The following is a 22077-nucleotide window of genomic DNA, read 5'->3' as shown; positions in this document are numbered from 1 at the left end:
CAGCTGGGCCAGTCCAGGTTTCCAAACACTGACCACAGTGTTTGATGCCCAGGTATTCAGCACCAGCGCTGAATTTCAAGGTATAGGTGACCGTGGGTATTCTGGAATACCGGGAAAACTTCCAGCTCTGCCTTGGCTCCACCTTAGTGTTAGAGAGGTCACGGAGGAGTTTCAGATAATGCCACTGAAAATCCGGTTCTGGCCCAGTGAACAGCACTTATGCAAGTGGAGCCGGAGCGCTACACTGCCAAGTGTCTCAAAAATATTACCCACCCAAAGATATCTAAATAACTTTACCCAAATATATTCAGTGACATGACTTATCCAAGTAAGTTCCACTTAACATTAAAATAAGCCTGGCTCTTCTCCCAACCGCTTAATACATGTGGCGACTGACTACCCACTCAGCATCCGAACTAGCCGGCTGCACACCCTGTAACTCAGGCCTTAGTCAACTGTTTGTTTAATTTGCCTTCAATTTAGTCAGCCATCTATTTCTCCCCATGAGTTTGTTCTACCCAACTCATCTGTTTATATGTCTCAACTGCACTTGCCCACTCAGCTGCCTATTAAGACGTTTCATTGTATCGTGATGAAATTGTGAACATAATATCTAGGTTATTTGATTGTTCTAATGTATTGTATTGTCTGTTAAGATGTTTCATTGTATCGTGCTGACGTTATGAACATCGTATTTATGTTATTTGGTTGTTCTAATCCATGCAGATTCAGCCTGTTTCAGCAAGCTTTTGATTATTTGTTTTCTCATAATCTGCTATATTTTCTAACATGTGTTTTATATTGTTTTATTTAATGTGTTTAATTTTGATTATGTATGTCAATTTGTAAACCACCTGGCATTTTAGACCAAGTGCTATAGAAGTTTTAAAAATAAATGAATAAAAAGTATTATGCAATTCCTATACCCACCTCCATGGGAAGAGGTTATCAACTAAGCCAATCAAAATCACAAATCAACATAATTATATAACCATCATAAGAGAACAAAGCTATTATAATTCAATCCTGTAGCTTACTGAGTTTTCATTATCAGTCCAATTACTGTATTAATTATTAAAAAGTAGTCATAAAAAAACCCCTTGATTTATCTCATAGTCCCATAGAGCTGAGTGGCTTCATTTACACACACTGTACTCCCTACATTTTTTGAATACTACTTTTAATATTTAGCTTTGTTCTCTTCTGACGGCCCTAAATTTGTTTATTATATATAATTGTATTGATTTGTGATTTTAGATATGCAAGTTTTTGATAGGTTTAGACTGTATTGTGCAACCATGATCTTTATCATATCTGTGTTTTATGAATGTTTTTCCATGCTGCCTATTACAGTATAATCTGTTTTCTGAAGAAATTGATCATTTTCGTTATATGATTGTTTTACACTGCTGTTACATATTTATATTTCTGCACTGCTTCGTGTTAATCCTGTTATTACGATTCAATTTGCCATCTCCAAGTTTACCACATTGATTATATTTATTCCTATGTCCTGGTCAGGTTACTGTTGTTATGTTGTTAAAATTGTAAGTTTTATGTCAAGCTGTACCTGCTGTGCACCATATGGGTGAACCTTTTCATAGAGGTGATTAATAAATCACAATAAATAAATAAATATTAGGGATATAAAGTTATGCAGATAACTATATTCAATTGCACATTTAAGGTCTCCCAAATATGCAGATAATGTTATGCAGCTAAAGATATCTGAATTGGCCTCACAGTGAAGGAAGTCAGGTAAAGAGCAGATTGATGTAGCCAGTCTGACCTGCTGAGGTCCTTTTTGCATGATTCGGGATCAGTTGTGGTGTTCCTAGGAGGGGGGGGGGGCGGTGGGTGCGCTCCACCCCGGGTGCACGCCGCTTGGGTGGGGGGGGGGGGGGTGCCGCATGCGCCTGTCCTTCGTTCGTTCCATGCTCCCTCTGCCCCGGTTACTTCCTGTTCCGGGGCAGAGGGAGCATGGAACAGGACAGGCGCGCACGGCACCCCCCCCCCCCCCAGCGGTGTGCACCCCAGGGGGGTCCTTTTGCAGGGGGGGGTCACGCTGCACCCGGGGCGTGGGGCGCATTGGCGATCCGCCCCGGGTGTCAGCCCCCCTAGGAACGCCACGGGAGAGCTGTCTCTGGCAGCCAACCCCAGAAAACCTTTCCCTCCATGTAGGGAAACATGCTGAGTGTTTGCGGAGCTGACAAGAATCTCATGTGCCTCATTTATTACTTGGTGGCAACACTTGGGAACCATCTGAGGAATGTTAATCATTATCCCCCAAATTACTGGACCCAGGAAGGAATTATCTAGAGGAGGGAATGGAAATCAGGGGATTTGGGGGAAAGGGATGAAGGACTCAGGAGGAATGGGCTGTCTGAAGGCTTTAAACATGTGTCTCCGTTTTCCACAGCTGAGCAAAAGAAACAGTTGTACAGACTGAAAGGAGAGATAGAGCGGGGAAGGGAAAATGGAAAGAAAAGGAGGGGAACAAGGGGAGAAGAGAAGGAAGGGGCAAGCCTCAGTCTTGTATTCCTTGAACCAACTCAGCTTTCTTTAGCTTTCTCTGGTGAGCCCAATCCTGTGGCTGTGACACAAAGAAAGGGAAGCAGGACAGGGAGAGAGAGACCTCTCGGAGAGAAATAGAAAAGACAGAGGCAGCCCCATCATCTACCCACAGCTGACAATACCATGAAGCCCTGTCCTACTAGCTCCATACAATAAAGGATCCCGAGTGTCTATACCCCAGACTCCCCACCTCTACATTGGAGGGGGTCTCCCTGTGACTGGTATGTGAGTGGGAAGGGAGAGGTGCCTGTGTGTCCTTAATCACAATGACCTTTTCCTCCTTTTCCCTCAAATACATTTTCCTCTCAGGCAGAGAACCACCTGCCCATCCAAAGCCAGGCTGGAGCGTGAGCTTATGGCTCTGTCTGTGTGTAACAGACCCTAAACATATCCAGGTACAGAGAATAAGCCAGTGAGTAACAGAAAAAAAGAAAGATCGACAGTCCCAGTACCTGACGGGATCTAGAATAAAAATGATCTGCCTCAACAAGGCAGAGGACAGGAGCTATAACACAGACAGGCAACAGAGAGATGGAGCAGAGGGTGCCCAGAGAGGCAGGGTGCAGGCAGCAAGGTGATGGAGGTGGGGGGTCAGCGAGGTGGAGGCAGCAGGGTGTGGCAGCGCGGTGGAGGAGGCGGAGGAGGGGGTCAGAGAGGTGATGGAGGTGGGGGGTCAGCGAGGTGGAGAAGGCAGGGTGTGGCAGCGCGGTGGAGGAGGCAGGGGAGGGGGTCAGAGAGGTGATGGAGGTGGGGGGTCAGCGAGGTGGAGAAGGCAGGGGGGTCAGCGAGGTGTAGGAGGCAGGGTGCGGGCAGCGAGGTGATAGAGGCAGGGTGCGGGCAGTGATAGAGTCACTGTATCATACCTATGACACAGAATGGCTTCCTGGCAAAACGTAACCGTCCCTGCCATCCTCGGTAACGACAGCAGCAGCCAGCAGACCAGATCCGAATGATGTACTCCGTCCCGAAGACCACGATCATAACGAACTCCTGCCATAGGAGAGGAAAAGAGAAGGAAGAGAATAGACTCCATGTTTTACAGGCAGAAAAAGTGTGCTGGTTTATTCACATATCCAAAACCCAGAAGGAAGCAGTAAGTTTATTTACAAAGAGGCAAAATTCTCAATGACCCACAACTTTGAGCACTGGAGTCAGCTAATGGCGTTGCCCTGCTCTATTCTGCCGTGTGCGGAGTTCATGCCATTTTGGTGGAAGTAGATAATTATACAATAAGTCAAATTATAGCAGCTGTTGAAGGCACCTGAATGGAAAACAGCAGCACCTTCCCAGCACAGGACTAAGGATTGGGAAAGGAGTGAGAGAGAGAGAATAGGGTAAGAAGCAAGAGACACAAAGGGTGAGGAGAAGAGGGGAGCGTGGGGATGTGCCCCTGGCTGTGTATGTTCTTCTTTTCACAGGTGTCAGGGTTGTGCAAGAAGACTTGACCAGGCCCTTTCTCACAGGGAGAGGGAGGAAGTTTCTGTATGCATTCCTCTGTTCTTGGGAGTAACATCCTTCTCCGAAGAGTCTTCCATAGGAGAATTGGTTGTATTCAGAGCCAGGTTCAGAAGGTTCAAGAATTTGGTTTGGGTTCCCCTTGGTATCCCAGCTGAATTCTTGGTTCTGATTCTGCTGCAGTTGAGGGTGTTCCTAGCCCTATTTCTGATTCTGACTGGGTTGGTTCTGGTTCACATTCCCTTGGCTTGAGGCACATATCTCTATCTATCTAGCTATCTATAGTCCCATTATAGTTTTGGGGTGTCTTGGGTTAATTCCCCCTTCCAGTTCATTTGATATTGCATTTATAATACACTGGAAGATTTCTGATGCCCTGCACAGGATCCCAGGACGATTAAAGCAGTGTATTTCACTTCCGTTATAAAACATCTGTATGAATCTTCCTAAGTCTCAGTGATTGGTTAAGGAAAAGTCTTGCTATTATTCACAGAACAAGAGGTGGTACTTTATGGCACTACCCTAATGTCCATCAGGAGGGACTCTATGATGTGTCTAGACTGGAGTCTTACCAGGATGAACAAGCCTTCATTGGCCAGGTTATGATGCTCAGGGATGGTGGAGAAGACAGAGAGGACCAAGCAACTGAAAACCAGCAGGAATCTGCAGAAAAAAAGTTGAGAGAAAGAAATGAACTTCCTTCCTGAAGGGTGAGGGCAAGCGTCTGTCCCTAAACTTTCACTAGAGCCAAGAGGAGTGCAGGTAACTCAGGACACAGAGAAGGCCTCCAAATAACCACTATTGTTGGGGGCAGTGAAAGAGATACCCCACCCCACCCCCATTCTCTGTGAGAAAGAAGCAAGCCAATGCTGCCCTCACCACCCCCTCCCCAGATCTGCCACTGCGAACATTGGGCACCGTCAGGCTTGCTTGACCTTACGGATACCTCACATGTTTTGTGCATGGAGTAGATTTGTTTCAACATTAACCAGCAGGGTGCTCAAGAAAACAACAGGCCAACAGCCATTCCCGAAACTTTCTTCGAATCCTATAGATACCTTTCTTGTCCAGTTCATGTACTTTCTTATATTAGAATGTATTGACTTGTTGTAAACCACTCAGATGATATACCACCCAAGAGTGAACTAATCTCTATATATAAAAGGCACCACCAACGTTCTAAATGAAGCCTCCAGCCGGAAGTGTGAAGGGGGAGAGATATCCGGTTTCCCCATGAGTGTCTGCCCCGCCCTCGCTCTCTCTGTAACACAAACAGCGAAGGAAAACACAGCAAAGCACGAAATCAAATCGCTCTCTCTGTAACAGTGAAGGACTCAGAGGGGGGAGGGGAGAGAGGGCAGAAGCCCTCACTATCTCTGTAACACAAACACAGCACAGCAGAAAACTTAACACTGAAGGACTCGACTCCGAGGGGGGAGGGGACAGAGAGCAGAGGGGACAGACAGCACAGGGGAAGGGAGAGAGGGCAGGGACACACACACTCCCACATGCACACAGAAGAAAACCTTGCTAGCCCCCATTTCATTTGCATCAGAAACGGGGCTTTTTTACTAGTATATAAATAAACTTGAAACTTAAATAGCTCCCTGGACGATGGGTGGGGCTTGGAGGAGGGAGATGGGACGACAGTTAAAAGGGCAGGTGGGGTCCACTAAGAGGCTTTCCTGTTAGCACCTCTCAACTCTTTATGTCCTAAATCAGAGGTTTTCAAGCCAGTCCTCGGGGCACACCCAGCCAGTTGGGGTTTTCAGAGTGTGCCCCGAGGACTGGGTTGAATACCTCTGTCCTTGATATGTCCCCCATCAACACCCCTTGCTGAGGCACTCTCCTTCCTAAAGTAACTGGATGAGAAATGAGGAGACTTCATAAAAGTTTCTATCAAGAATATCAGCCACAGGTACAGGTGTTTGCCAGTAGATGGCAGTGTCTCACAATCTGCCAGGAAGCATGACAGTAGCTCACAGGCTGACATGAGGACACAGGTGGACAGGAGGACACAAACAGACAGCAGACAGTCTGGAGGACTGAATATTTGACTTGAATATTCAACATAGGGGCTGCCAATATTCAGCGGCGGTAGCCAAGAACTTTTCAGGCTCAGAGAATTATCCCCGTGGCTGCATAAATGGCGGGTCTGTCCTGACTCTGCCCTCGGACCTCCCTGGCACTGATCAGAGAGTGCTGCAGCGGTCAGCACAGACAGTAACCAGAGTGCCACCGAATAAGTGCTTGAGGGTCAGTCAGTGTGATTTGCCTCCCCTGCCTGATGGAATTACCTTCAGTATCAACCCCACAGCTGATTCCTGACACTGTCTAGATCATTTTGCAGCACAGAGAGTATTGGGCCAGTGGGATGGATTTTTTGCCCAGTACTATCCATAAAGTAACCAAGAATCCAAAAGGTAGTGGAATTATACATCACCGGTCACCAGGGACCTTGTAATTCCATATGAATTTGGGGACTTTAAGGGACAGTTCTCAGATGTACTGTTTGCGCAGCGCTGCGTATGCCTTGTAGCGCTATAGAAATGCTAAATAGTAGTAGTAGTAATGTACTGAGGGATTTTGCACCAGTTCTCTGAGGGAAAGTGGAAGCTTAATTTCCTTTCAGTACTGCCCCAGGGAAAAGTGCCAGCAGCAAAGAGTCATAACCACTTTTCTGTGAATACTTTTTCACTTGAAAACAACTCGTTTGATGTAAAGCATGTTTCCTTTCCTCAACCTAAACAGAGCCTGTACACCTGCCTACATCTAACTCTGCTAAAAATGCATCAGTTGTGATCCATGAACAAACTTTTACCAGGCTAAGAGCTGCTTCATTTGTAGGCAGCCAGTCTACATGGGTAAAAGACTCCCAAAAATTACCCTCTTGAAGTCTGAATGTTCAGTTAATAGGTGTGATTTAATTGCAGAGATGGATCGATTTCTCTAATTGGGTAAGACGTAAGAATTGAATCTGTCTCACAAACCAATGAGCATAACTAAAACAAGAAATAGGACAAGTGGAATTCCAAGTGAAAAGTGCAACTCCCAGTGAAAGCGCTATTCCTAGTGAAAAGTGCAGCTCCCAGTGAAAGCGCTATTCCTACTGAAAAGTGCAGCTCCCAGTGAAAGCATAATTGCTAGTGAAAAGTGCAGCTCCCAGTGAAAGCGCTATTCCTAGTGAAAAGTACAGCTCCCAGTGAAAGCGCAATTCCTAGTGAAAAGTGCAGCTCCCAGTGAAAGCACAATTGCTAGTGAAAGTGCAGCTCAAAGTGAAACTCCCACTGAAAACACTTCCTTGTTCCTATACTTGTAACATCTTAGGAACTCCAGAGGACGCTCTCTGTCAGGGTGCAGGTACTACAGCGAGCGTTAGAGTTCAGTTAACAGACTGACATAACCTCACTTAGGAGTGAGGTTCATTCCTGTGGTAGGATGTGCAAAACTCACCAAAAGGAAAACCACACCTGTCTGTAAGAACCCAAAACCAATGGAGGAAATGGGGGTTTTGGAAAGGCCCTTTATCTCTAGTAATTGGGGTGGGGGAGGGGCAGTGTCTCCGAATGAATCAAAATACAACAGAGGAAGCAGGTTTAAATCATCAAAGCAAGACCTGCCTAGAACAACCAGAAACCAAAGGAGGGATTGGCTACAAAACATGAACTGTGCAGATCACTCTGAATTTGTCTCACTGCTAAACACCCCCACAAAAAAGTCAAAGTTCACAACCAAAAAAATGTTCAGTAACAGCTATTTTGGGGGTGAAGTTGGCACTTGGTCAGTTAAATGTCGACATTCAGCACTGAACCGGCCAAGGGAACTGCATTCAAAAGTCAGTCCTATCTTTATATGGTATATATAAGGTGGAGGGGTCCGATTTACACTTTTATAAACAGCTCTGGAGTGTTACAGTCTCCAGTCTCAGATACAGGAATAAATAAGGAAAATGTAATCATAGATGACATCACATGAAACTAACTGTAAAATCTCTGACATGATTGTTTTTAATTGCAGATATTGGAAATCTACTAATACTACTACTACTTATCATTTCTAAAGTGCTAGTGGACGTACGCAGCGCTGTACACTTGAACATGAAGAGACAGTCCCTGCTCAACAGAGCTTACAATCTAATTAGGCCAGACAAACAGGACAAACAAGAGATAAGGGAATATTAAAGTGAGGATGATAAAATAAGGGTTCTGAACAAGTGAATAAGGGTTAGGAGTTAAAAGCAGCATCAAAAAGGTGGGCTTTTAGCTTAGATTTGAAGACGGCCAGAGATGGAGCTTGACGTACTGGCTCAGGAAGCCTATTCCAGGCATATGGTGCAGCAAGATAAAAGGAATGGAGTCTGGAGTTAGCAGTGGAGGAGAAGGGTGCAGATAAGAGAGATTTACCCAGTGAATGGAGTTCCCTGGGAGGAATGTAGGGAGAGATGAGAGTGGAGAGGTACTGAGGAGCTGCAATCAGTTTACTGCCACCAAATAAAGAAAACAGCTGATGTAATATCTTCCTAGTTGTCTAAACTTGAACAATTTCTCTGACTACAAATAATCCTAAGGAGCTGCCCTGGGTGATCATTTGACACTCACAGTTGGTTGGTGACTAAAGCGATCCTGGAGGTCTCCTTTTACACAGCTTGAGACATCATTCCATTTCCTCCCGTTTATGTCCTAAGAACTGTGCTGGCTTCTGAGTAAAATCTAAGGGAAGCACCTTATCTGAAGCGGGTTTTAACATTGCCAGAGGAATGGGGTGGACCTCTGGGGCCACAAGACCCTACCAATATTTTGCCCAGCACAGCAGCAGTAAGTAGAGAGCTTGGGGGTATGAGCAGATATGGCTTATTTGGTCCCAGCAGCCGAAAAGGAACTTTATCAAAAGCTTTTAAAACTGTATTGAATCAACTGCAACCTGGGTATCTCACCTGTTCAGGAGATGCTGACCAAGGGCTGGAAGGGACACAGGCCAAGCCCTGCAAATTCCATCCTGCCAAAACCAGGCAAAGTGTCCAGGCATTTTAATTACCACTGTTCCTCCCCCTCCCCCCAGCCCCATATATGAAAACCATGAACTCTCAACCTCTTCCATTGTATAGAAATCATTTGTGTATTGGAATGACCCAGACATATGCTCAGACACACAGTTTACAGTAGGAAGAACCTGAATCAGGACAGTGGGAAATCGGTGAGCTAGACCTGGATTCTGAAGGCTACAGAACAGTGTCACAGGTCAAACTAGCCACCAGCAGGCTCTACTGCCCCTCTCACTGTATCTCACAACCGGAGTCACTGTCCATTGCCCTCAGACAGGATTTACACCCCAGCCGGCACTTATGTCCTTTCATAGCAAACATACAAACAGAGAAAATAACGACCGTATGGACGTCCATATCATCCACTACCTCTGAGGTAAAGGATTTAAGGTGGCAGTAGATGGAAACTGTCTCTTAACTGTAGTACATGCACTAAGGGGGGCTCCATTTAGGCAGGTGCCTCTTCCATTAACAGACAGTTTCCATTATAGAATATTAGTGTAACCTTGTATCAGTGCACCTAACGTTTAGATTCCATTATAGAATACTAGTGAAACACACTATCAGCACGTCTGGCTTTGAGGTGCCCACGGTTACACCAGCCACAGGTCTGGCATAAGTGCAGACGTCTAAATGTGGCAGGGAGGTGGGTAAGATACGATATGCTGTAAGTTATGCATGTAAATGGGAGCTCTGCCCATGCTGCCCCCCTCCGTACTCCCTTGCAAATACATGCGCTGTCAGTTAAGTGGGCATTTGCAGAATAGGGCTTTGGCACTCTGCTAGGACATGAACCTTTACATGTACATACATGTGGGAGCCCAGTTTAGAGACATGTTCTTCACATGTGTAATGTAAGCATAGCCTACTGCTGCTCTACATGTGTTCTGTAGAGGGTGAATGTGTATGCTTGTGTGTCTGCATATGTGTGTGCATGTCAGTGTGTCTGAGTGTGTCAGTGCGTGTGTGTGTGCGTCCATGCATGAGTGTGCCTGTATGCACTTGTGTTTGTGAAACTCACACCGCCCCTGTTGTATCTCCTCCGGATAAAGGGAGAAATTACATTTCTACTGCTGCCTTTCTGGTAGAAAAGATGGAACTTCACTCCATGGCTCCTCTGCAATGAGGAACTGGAGGGTCTCTTCTTTGGATCCTAGAAATGGAAGATTACTCCTGGTCTAGGTCTCTCTGGTCTGGTGCCCTTCTCCACATGGCAAGTCAAATACTTCATTTTAAGGAGCTCATTTATTTCCCTAAACAGAGGCAGCCCTGGAATATCATGGAAGGGCTGAGTAGATACAAATCAAATCCTTTCCGTTCTTTCTTTTAAATATTTAATAAGGAGAGGCAGGATAGACAGTGTCCCTGGAGAGAGCCAGAAGGCCCTGGCAGGAGAGAACAAGGTTCTCATTCGCACCCAGATAGCAATGGAAGTTACAAATGCAGGGAAATGGAGGAAAAGAGGAGAAAGCAAGGGATAAAAACACCCACCCACCCACCATACCTGTATAACATGTCCCTATGCACACACATCATACCCCCCCAGGATACGCAGAAGGGAGTGCCTTCTGTAACAGCAGTTGGGTACCAGCTTCCACTGTAGAATGCTAGCGCAGTCCTGGAGTACCCCCTTGCCAGTCAGGTTTTCAGGATATCCACAATGAATATGCATGAAAGAGATTTGCAGATAATGGAGGGAGCGTATGCAAATCAATTTCATGCATATTCATTGTGGAAATCCTGAAAACCTGACAGGCAAGGGGATACTCCAGGACCATCTTGGGAAACACTGTGCTAGTGTAGCCTGTACACCACAGACCAGGTGTAAGAGCAGCACTTAAATGTGTGTGTGTGGAGGGGGGGGGGATCAGGTATAACCGGGAGTCCTACCCATGCTCCATGCACATGTATGTCCCATTTGCATTTACATGCTATGTAGGTTAGGCCAGTATGTACCAGAACAGAATAGCACTGAGGTGCTGGGTCATGTTGAAGCTCTGGCACTGAATTTCCCAGTATATGCAAGCAGCAAAATCAGATATTCAGCTATTAAGTATCTTTTGTGAGTCGCTTAAAGGTAGTCAGCCACTTTCCCTGCCTCCTGGCTTCTAGAAGAGTGTCATGCATGCAGATTGCCCTCCTGCCCGGCTCCATCACTCAGGAGATGACCTGACCCTGCTGCGACACTCATGAAACACTCAGAAAGCAGTGCTGGAATTACTCTGAACTGACATGATAAACACCTGTCATATCAACCAGTTAAGAGTACAAGAACCAAGTTTACAGCAAGGTGGGCCACACAGTGACCAGAACCTCACCATTATCCCCTTAGACAGACTGTCACGTTCTCTTAAACGGAAAATATTTGGACTGCGGGAGCTCAAATTTCCAATCTGTAATATTTTCCACGTTACAATATATCAGCAAACGGGCCTGACGCTCAGATTCTCTCGCTCCGTGCGATCGTGAAAGCAAGTTTCCCTCCCCTCAGTGCTGTGAAGCAGAAGTGACACCCTAGGCAAACCTTGAACCTTACCCCCCACCCCCCATTAACTCTCCAGCCCCTAATCTGCCCCTCTTCCAAAACATCATGCTTTTAAGTATTAAACTTTGGTATGTGCGTATGTGTCATACACACACAATGAAGGCAGTTCCCAGAAATAATTTACGTAGGTAAATCAGCTCATTGATGGTTTTTTGTATGTGAATCTGTCGGACTCTACTGTTTTACTTTGACTACAGCTGTTCTTTCCTGCCCTCCTCTCCACCCCCCCCCCCCTGAATCTGCTGCCCTAGGCCACTGCCTAGTCGTGGCTGGACCAAGCTGTGCTTCAACAGTGGCTCACAAAGAGTTAAGCCAGAGCTGCTCTGGATCCATCTCTTACATAAGCATTTCTGCAAGGGAGAAAGCAGCAAGCAGGACTCAGACAGAAAGAAGCCAAGCCTCGAAGTCTCCAAAAATAAGCATTTCCCTGATCCAGCGATTCTAAATTTGGAAAGTCCCAAACTCGTGCAGTTCAGTCACATGCTTCTTCACGAAAGGGCGGCCATCAATCCAGTCCCGGTGCATGAGCTCCAGCAACGGCATAGGATCGACTCTGAGGACCAGCCAGGCACTGAGGGATGAGACCCCTGCCAGCGACACTGCAATCCAGAACATCTCAGGAGGATTTCAGAACTACACGAGGCAAAAGAGTCATAAAGCTGGGAATTAAGAGCTGCCATTTCTCCTCAGAACAGGCGAGGGCATACTCACACATTGACAGGACAAGGCACAAACAAATCCACAAAACTGCACACTATCCCATCACAGGACAGGTATAACAGACAGCACCACAAATTTTCTATTCCTCACCTCCTTCCCAAACACACTGCCCCATCACTGGACAGGTCTGTACAGTATGGGCAGCAGTGCAGGCTTCCCCTCCCCACCAGCACACACACACAAACATTACATTACAGAACTTACATTGAACATCTACCCTAATTAGTTCTATTCAGGTTACAAAAAGAAAAACGTTTAAAAAGTGGCATAAAGCTTCATTTGGGCATTTTTCTCACCAAAACGTCCAAATCAGTATTTTCAAAACCTATTTTTAGACGTTTTTCTATGAGGTCCGTCAGAAATGTATCCAAATCTCAAGGGGGCGTCTCAGGGGTGTGTTCAGGCCAGGACTTGGGCGTTCCTAAGACTTAGATGTTTTTCAGCCATAATGGAACAAAACCAAACCATCCAGGACTAAAACTAAGGCATTTTGAGCTAGACCTGTTTTTATAACGAATAAGGCACAAAAAGGTGCCCTAAATAACCAGATGACCACTGGAAGGAATCAGGGATGACCTCCCCTTATTTCCCCAGTGGTCACTAACCCCCTACCTCCCTCCAAAAATGTGATTAAAAACATTACTTGCCAGCCTCAGATGTTATACTCAGGTCCATTAGAATAGCATGCAGGTCCCTGGAGTAGTCTAGTGGTGGGTGCAGTGCACTGCGGACAGGCGGACCCAGTCTCCTACCTCCCCCTACCTGTTACACTTGTGGAGGAACTGTGAGCCCTCCAAAACGCACCAGAAACCCACTGTACCCACATATAGGTGTCCCCTTCACCTGTAAGGGCTATGGTAGTGGTGTACAGTTGGGGATAGTGGGTTTAAGGTGGGTTTTGGGGGGCTCAGCAGCCAAAGGGAAGGGAGCAGTGGTGAGATGTGTACTTGGGAGCATTTTATGAAGTCCACTGCAGTGCCCCCTAGGGTGCCCTATTGCTGTCCTGGGATGTCAGGGGGACCAGTCTACTAAAAATGCTGGCTCCTCCTACATCCAATGGCTTGATTGCTTTTTTTCAAAAATGGACAAAAAAAAAAAAAAAAAAACATCCAAAGCACAAAACTTTGTTAGAAACAGTATTTTCAAAAACAAAAGATCAACATTTTTCTTTTTTGAAAATGAATTTCTTTCCTATTCAGATTTTAGACGTTTTTTGCAAAACAACTAAAGTCGGACTTAGACGTCATATTGAAAATGTCCCTCCACGTCACTTTAAATCAACAATGAACGTGAAATTATATACTTGATCGTGGCCTTTCTTTGGTGTTTCTGGGACATAAGAACCGTAGAAGTCCGCTGGGCTCTGTCCTTATGTTCCAACTACTGGAGTTGCCGTCAAAGCCCGCTCCAGCCTATCTGAATCAGGGGTGTAGCCAGAGTTCGGTGGGAGGGGGGTCCAGAGCCCGAGGTGAGGGGGCACATTTTAGACGCCCCCAGCGATTATCGATTGATCCCTCCCCCGCCACCAACATTGACGACCCCTGCCGACGACCCTCTCGACCCCTCTCCCGCCGCCAACCCTTCCCTGCCGTCGCCTACCTTTGCTGGCGGGGATCCCCAATCCCCGCCAGCCGAGGAGGTCCTCTTCTTCCTGCAAAGGCTTCGTTCTGTTTCTGACTTCCTGCACGACGTCAGAAACAGAACAAAGCCTTCGCGGGAAGAAGAGGACCTGCTCAGCTGGCGGGGATTGGGGTCCCCCGCCAGCAAAGGTAGCCCACGGCGACGGTGGCAGAGGGTTGGCGGTGGGAGGGGGGACGAGAGGGTCATCGACAGGGGGGTCCAGGGCCAAATCTACGGGGGCCCAGGTCCCCCTGGCCCCATGTAGCTACGCCACTGATCCGAATCCGTCTTGTCATTTGTGGGACACAGACCGTAAAAGTCTGCCCGGTACTGTCCTCATGTTTCAAATTACTGGGGTTTCCGACGAAGCTTTCTCCAGCCCATCCTATGTGGGACTCAGACCGTACAAGGCAGCCCAACACTGCCCTTAGTTTTTTTTAGAGGGGCATAATTGAACGAAAACGCCTATCTCCATGGGCGTTTATCTCCAAGAACGGGTCCGTGAAGGGGCGGACCGAACCGTATTTTGGGAAAAAATAGACGCCCATGTTTTATTCAACAATGTGTGAGCTGGGCGTTTTTGTTTTTCAGCGATAATGGAAAATGAAAGCACCCAGCTCAAAAACGAATAAATCCAAGGCATTTGTTCGTGGGAGGGGCCAGGATTCGTAGTGCACTGGTCCCCCTCACATGCCAGGACATCAACCGGGCACCCTAGGGGGCACTTTTACAAAACCAAACAAAAAGGTAAAAGAGCTCCCAGGTGCATAGCACCCTTCCCTTGGGTGTTGAGCCCCCCAAATCCCCCTCAAAACCCACTGTCCACAAGTCTACACCATTACTATAGCCCTAAGGGGTGAAGGGGGGCACCTACATGTGGGTACAGTGGGTTTGGGGGGGTTGGATGACTAATAAGCATTAAGCAGCACAATTGTAACAGGTAGGGGGGATGGGCCTGGGTCCACCTGCCTGAAGTCCACTGCACCCCATAACAACTCCTCCAGTGACCTGCATACTGCTGCCAGGGAGCTGGGTATGACATTTGAGGGTGAAAATAAAAAGTTGAGAAACTTCATTTTTTGTGGTGGGAGGGGGTTAGTGACCACTGGGGGAGTCAGGGGAGGTCATCCCCGATTCCATCCAGTGGTCATCTGGTCATTTAGGGCACTTTTTGGGGCCTTATTCGTGAAAAAACAGGGTCCAGGAAAAGTGTCCTAAATTCTAGCTAAAAACGCATACTTTTTTCCCATTATCGGTGAAATGCGCCCATCTCTGTTCGGCAGATAACCACGCCCCAGTTCCGCCTTCGCCACACCTCTGACACGCCCCCATCAACTTTGTCCGCATCCGCGACAGATTGCAGTTGAAAACGTCCAAAAATCGGCTTTCGATTATACCGCTTTATTCGGTTTTGTGAGATAAACGTCCATCTCCCGATTTAGGTCGGAACTTGGGCGTTTTTCTCATTCGATTATAAGCAGGATGGCCATCTAAGCACCACTTGACATGCAAACACTTACGCAATCCCTTTAAGTTTTGCAATTAAGTTTTGTTTTTTATACCATTCATTTTTTAATTACAGATCCTCTGTGTTCATCCCACATCACCTTGAATTCCGCCACCATCTTTTTCTCTATCACCTGTCTCGGGAGGTCATTCCAGGCATCAACCAACCCTCTCTTTGAAAAAGAATTTTTTGAGATGACTCCTAAGTCTACCACCCTGCAACCTCAATTCGTGTTCTCTAGTTTCACCATTTTCCCTTTTCTGGAAAATATTTGTTTCACGTATTTAAACATCTGTATCATATCTCCCCCCGTTCCTCCTCTCCTCTAGGATTTACATATTCAGGTCTTCCAGTCTCTTGTCATACAGTGGGGGAAATAAGTATTTGATCCCTTGCTGATTTTGTAAGTTTGCCCACTGACAAAGACATGAGCAGCCCATAATTGAAGGGTAGGTTATTGGTAACAGTGAGAGATAGCACATCACAAATTAAATCCGGAAAATCACATTGTGGAAAGTATATGAATTTATTTGCATTCTGCAGAGGGAAATAAGTATTTGATCCCCCACCAACCAGTAAGAGATCTGGCCCCTACAGACCAGGTAGATGCTCCAAATCAACTCGTTACCTGCATGACAGACAGCTGTCGGCAATGGTCACCTGTATGAAAGACACCTGTCCACAGACTCAGTGAATCAGTCAGACTCTAACCTCTACAAAATGGCCAAGAGCAAGGAGCTGTCTAAGGATGTCAGGGACAAGATCATACACCTGCACAAGGCTGGAATGGGCTACAAAACCATCAGTAAGACGCTGGGCGAGAAGGAGACAACTGTTGGTGCCATAGTAAGAAAATGGAAGAAGTACAAAATGACTGTCAATCGACAAAGATCTGGGGCTCCACGCAAAATCTCACCTCGTGGGGTATCCTTGATCATGAGGAAGATTAGAAATCAGCCTACAACTACAAGGGGGACCTTGTCAATGATCTCAAGGCAGCTGGGACCACTGTCACCACGAAAACCATTGGTAACACATTACGACATAACGGATTGCAATCCTGCAGTGCCCACAAGGTCCCCCTGCTCCGGAAGGCACATGTGACGGCCCGTCTGAAGTTTGCCAGTGAACACCTGGATGATGCCGAGAGTGATTGGGAGAAGGTGCTGTGGTCAGATGAGACAAAAATTGAGCTCTTTGGCATGAACTCAACTCGCCGTGTTTGGAGGAAGAGAATGCTGCCTATGACCCAAAGAACACCGTCCCCACTGTCAAGCATGGAGGTGGAAATGTTATGTTTTGGGGGTGTTTCTCTGCTAAGGGCACAGGACTACTTCACCGCATCAATGGGAGAATGGATGGGGCCATGTACCGTACAATTCTGAGTGACAACCTCCTTCCCTCCGCCAGGGCCTTAAAAATGGGTCGTGGCTGGGTCTTCCAGCACGACAATGACCCAAAACATACAGCCAAGGCAACAAAGGAGTGGCTCAGGAAGAAGCACATTAGGGTCATGGAGTGGCCTAGCCAGTCACCAGACCTTAATCCCATTGAAAACTTATGGAGGGAGCTGAAGCTGCGAGTTGCCAAGCGACAGCCCAGAACTCTTAATGATTTAGAGATGATCTGCAAAGAGGAGTGGACCAAAATTCCTCCTGACATGTGTGCAAACCTCATCATCAACTACAGAAGACGTCTGACCGCTGTGCTTGCCAACAAGGGTTTTGCCACCAAGTATTAGGTCTTGTTTGCCAGAGGGATTAAATACTTATTTCCCTCTGCAGAATGCAAATAAATTCATATACTTTCCACAATGTGATTTTCCGGATTTAATTTGTGATGTGCTATCTCTCACTGTTACCAATAACCTACCCTTCAATTATGGGCTGCTCATGTCTTTGTCAGTGGGCAAACTTACAAAATCAGCAAGGGATCAAATACTTATTTCCCCCACTGTACATCTTTTGGTGCATGCCCCATAGAATGTTTGTCACCTTCCTCTGCACCGCTTCAAGTCTTCTTACATCTTTAGCAAGATACGGCCTCCAAAACTGAACACAGTAGTCCAGGTGGGGCCTCACCAGCAACTTGTACAGGGGCATCAAGACCTCCTTCCTTCTGCTGGTTACACCTCTCTCTATACAACTTAGCATCCTTCTGGATATAGCCACTGCCTTGTCACACTGTTTCATCGCCTTTAGATCCTCAGATACTATCACCCCAAGATCCCTCTCCCTGCCTGTGCATATCAGACTCTCACCGCTTAACACATACGTCTCCTGTGGATTTCTCTTCCCTAAGTGCATCACTTTGCATTTTTCGCATTGAATTTTAATTGCCAAATCTTAGACCATTCTTCAAGCTTCCGCAGATCCTTTTTCATGTTTTCCACTCCCTCCCGGGTGTCCACTCTGTTACAAATCTTAGTATCATCTGCAAAAAGGCAAACCTTACCGTCTAACCCTTCAGCAATGTCGCTCACAAATATATTGAACAGAATCGGCCCCAGCACCGATCCTTGAGGCACTCCACTACTCACCTTTCCTTCCTCCAAGTCAATTCCATTAACCATCACCCTTGGGTGTCTGTCAACCAGTTCAGTCTAATTTAAGCCTGTCAAGTTTATTCAAGAGCCATCCTATGAGGAACCATGTCAAAGGCATTGCTGAAATGTAAGTAGATTACATCTAGCGCACGTCTTGGATCCAATTCTCTGGTCACCCAGTCAAAGAATTCAATCATATTTGGTTGGCATGATTTACCCTTTGGTAAAACCATGTTGTCTCAGATCTTGTAATCTATTTGGTTTGCAGGAAATTCACTATCCTTTCCTTCAGCTTCACTTCCATTACTTTTCCAATAACCGAAGTGAGCCTGTAGTTTCCAACTTTGTCTCTGTCACTGCTTTTGTGAAGATGGACCACATCAACTCTTCTGCAATACCAAGGAACCTCCCCCGTCTCCAAGGATTTATTAAACAAATCTTTAAGAGGACCCGCCAGAACCTCTCTGAGCTCCCTCAGTATCCTGGGATGGATCCCGTCCAGTCCACTGGCTTTGTCTACCTTTCATATTTCAAGTTCTTCATGAACACTTTCTTCCGTGAATGGTGCGATATCCAGTCCATTCTCATATGTACCTTTGCCAGTCAATCATGGTCCTTCTCCAGGATTTTCTTCTGTGAACACGGAAGTATTTGCTTAGCACTTTTGCTTTTTCCTCATCATTCTCCACATAGCCATTTCATGGCATCTTTCAGTCTCACAATTCCATTCTATCTTCCTCCTTTCACTAATATAACTGAAAAAATTCTTGTCATGCGTTTTTGTCAGACGTCTCTCTCTCTCTCTCTCTTGGCTTCTTTAAGTTTCATCCAGTATTCCTCTCTGTGTTCCTCTTCTTGAGTTCTTCTGTATTTTATGAACGCCAACTCCTCTTTACTTTCTCAGCTTCTTGCTTGGAGAACCATATCGGTTTCCTTTTTCTCTTGCTTTTATTTACTTTCCTTATATAAAGGTTAGTAGCCATATTAATAGCTTCTTTTAGCCTGGACAACTGCCCCTCCACTTCTCGTATGTCCTCCCAGCCCGTCAGCTCTTTCTTCAGGTATTCCCTCATTTTGCGAAAGTCAGCACGTTTGAAATCCAGGACTTTGAATTTTGAGTGGCGGCCCTCCACTTTAGCTGTTATAATAAACCAAACTGTTTGGTGATCACTGCTGCCCAGGTGGGCACCCACTCGGACATTATTTATTTATTAGGATTTATTTACCGTCTTGTAGAAGGAATTCACTCAAGGCGGTGTACAGCAAGAATAAGTCAAGCGTAAGCAATAGACAATTACGGCAGTAAAAATATTCAAACAATATAAAGTATGGCATAGTATGGTACATTACAATGTCATATGCTACACTTTCCTCAATTGTGAGCACCAGATCCAGCATCGCTCCCTCCCTCGTGGGTTCTGCCACCATTTGTCTGAGCAGAGCACTTTGAAAGGCATCCATGGTCTCTCTACTTCTTTCCGATTCCGCAGATGGAACTTTCCAATACGCATCCAAGCAGGTTGAAATCTCCCAGCAACAGCACCTCACTTTTCCTTCCCAACTTTTGGATATCTGTAACCAGGTCTTTATCTAGTTCCTCTGGTTGTGTCGGAGGTCTGTAGACAACACCCACGTGGACAGAGATTCCATCATTTCTTTTCAAGGTGATCCATATCGCTTCTTCCTTTTCCCAGGCCCCTGGCATTTCAGTCGCTCTGATATCGTTTCTCACATACAGAGCTACTTCTCCACCGTGATATATAGAATCTAGTCCTAAGCGTGAATTCTATATTGGCAATTATGGGTGTAATATTAGCGAGTCTACAGTTCCGTGCCAACACTTGACCTGATGACCTGCTCACGCCCCTCCTAGGTCCACATCCCCATTTCCATTACGCACTAAAGGTTACAGAATACCAACTACATGTAACTGCAAATTAATGCCAAAAATTGGTTATTAGTGTCAATGAGCAGATAATTTATCACTTACATTACACACATAACTGTAGGTATTCTATACTCTGCACAGTTTTGCACTCTAAGCATAACATTTGTCAAGCATGATTATAGAATGAGGGGGATACTGTATATTCAGTCTAGAAAACAGTGAGGCTTGAGCCTAGACCCATTCCTACGAGCTTCGATACCAGCCCGAACAGGTAGTGGTGATCTGTAAGTGAATCACCAGTTCTTGTGTCAAAGAGTATCACTGTCACTTTGGCTTGAGATTGTACTAAATGTGTCCAGAGGTTGAGGACGGGTCACGTGTCCTGGGTCTTGAGCTTCTTTGCACATCAGCAGAATGTGAGCCGGCTGCTTTCTTTGTGGTTAGAGAAAAAGATGCAAAGAAGCTGTCACAGGAAAGGATTATTAAATTGTGCTGATTTGGCATTGCTTGGGCTGATGGGTCTATGTGAAGCTGCTTCTGGGGCCTGAAATGTTTCACTGGATCCACAGCAAAAAAAGACCGAGAAGACTGAATAAAGTCAAATCTGCAAAAAAAAAAAAAAAAAAAAATTCATGGAAATGTCTGGAGACCGGGTAAGGCTGGTCTCTCTCCCTTGTAGTCTCCTCGGTGACTTTGCCACAGCTATGGCGGTTATCTTACCAGCCTATGTGTGTTTTAGACATGCATAAACCGGTATTTAGATGTGTGCATTGCAGACACATCTAAATTCCAATTTTAGAAGGCTGAGATATACATATGTAAAAATCAAAAACATGTATCTAGCAAAGGGGTGTGGTCTGGGCGTGTTTTGGGTGGGACTAGAGCAGTGGAAAACATTCCCTGTTTCAGATGGGGAAGGCCACATTTATTTCTGGCATCAACAACAATGGGATTCACACCTGATCCCAGGGACTTTTAAGTATTAGAAAGTCGATGTTTTGTGTAACGCACTGCTGGAGGGATTAAGGTTGGTCTTCCCTTTAATCCCCCACAAAAGCAATACTAGGTTCTGTGGCAGGTTCAGAAAATACGCATATATGTTTCTAAACTGGCTGCGATAAACGCTCTGGCACATACACATCTATTGACTAATAATCCACTCAAGCTAAAGTAGTAATTGAAAATCATAACACACCCTCATACCGGCTGTGTAAATATCATTATTATTATTATTATTATTATTACATTTGTATCCCACATTATCCCACCTTTTTGCAGGCTCAATGTGGCTTACAATTCATCGTGGATACTGGAAATAGAAAAGAGTATACATTTGTTTTTGCAGAAGTTTTGGGTACATGATGATGAAATACATGATAGTGTGAAATCCATAGACATTAGGTGCATGATAGTGTGAAAGCAGAAGACATTAAAGAACGTTCCTGGATATCTTAAAGAAGGTAGAGTTATGCGTGTTGTTCTTTATGATATATTTTGTCGAAGAGCTACATTTTCAGGAGTTTGCGGAAATTGGTCATTTCGTAGACCATTTTCAGGTTGTGTGGCAGTGTGTTCCAGAGCTGTGTGCTTGTATAGGAAAAGGTTGATGCATGAATTAGACTTGCATTCGTATTTTTAGATAACAAACAGCAAGGATCAATTCGTTCTTACCGTAACACAATACAAATTAGTCCTTTTTTTTTTTCCTTCTAGGGTTTGGCCAACGCCAACTGATTTTATTTATTAAACAAGTATCACTCCATCACAGCTGGTTCAACAAAGAGTCTCACTGTGCCGGACTTTTTAAAGTGTCTTTTTTTATTTTTTACTGTTGTTTTTGTTGGAGACAAAGAGGACACACCCACCTATAGAAAGTCTAGTTAGTCTAATGAGTTTTGATTAGATGGAGAAAAAAGCTTCAGTGTCGCCACCCAGCCAGCCCAACACAGTAGGCTATAAGGCGTAGGCTCAGCGTGCCATCATATAGCTTCAAAAAAAACTCCATCAATTACTGTTAATTCAATCCACTCACATACTTTATTTTAACTCTTCTTATTAACTAACAATTGTGTGTGTCTCCACAATTCTGTAGATCAGTTACTTATATACACTCCTGATACAATTATAAAGTTCTATTCAATGAGATCAAACAGGGAACGTCGTTAGAAATCACTTAGTTTCA

General features: G+C 45.5%; 1 protein-coding gene across 2 annotated transcripts in view; it reads right to left on the bottom strand.

Moving 5' to 3' along the window:
• KCNQ4 (potassium voltage-gated channel subfamily Q member 4) overlaps window positions 1-22077 on the bottom strand; it is a 105325-nt gene that overhangs the window by 36365 nt on the left and 46883 nt on the right. For both annotated transcript variants that reach the window (XM_030217462.1, XM_030217464.1), the window contains exons 2-3: window positions 4602-4692; window positions 3438-3564 (exon numbers count right to left, since the gene is read on the bottom strand). In XM_030217462.1, the coding sequence (XP_030073322.1) occupies window positions 3438-3564; window positions 4602-4692 (218 nt within the window). The remainder of the gene's footprint in view (window positions 1-3437; window positions 3565-4601; window positions 4693-22077) is intronic.

Source organism: Microcaecilia unicolor, chromosome 11 (assembly GCF_901765095.1).
Source record: "Microcaecilia unicolor chromosome 11, aMicUni1.1, whole genome shotgun sequence".
Classification (NCBI taxonomy): domain Eukaryota; kingdom Metazoa; phylum Chordata; class Amphibia; order Gymnophiona; family Siphonopidae; genus Microcaecilia; species Microcaecilia unicolor.
This window is presented reverse-complemented; position numbering and strand designations above follow the sequence as displayed.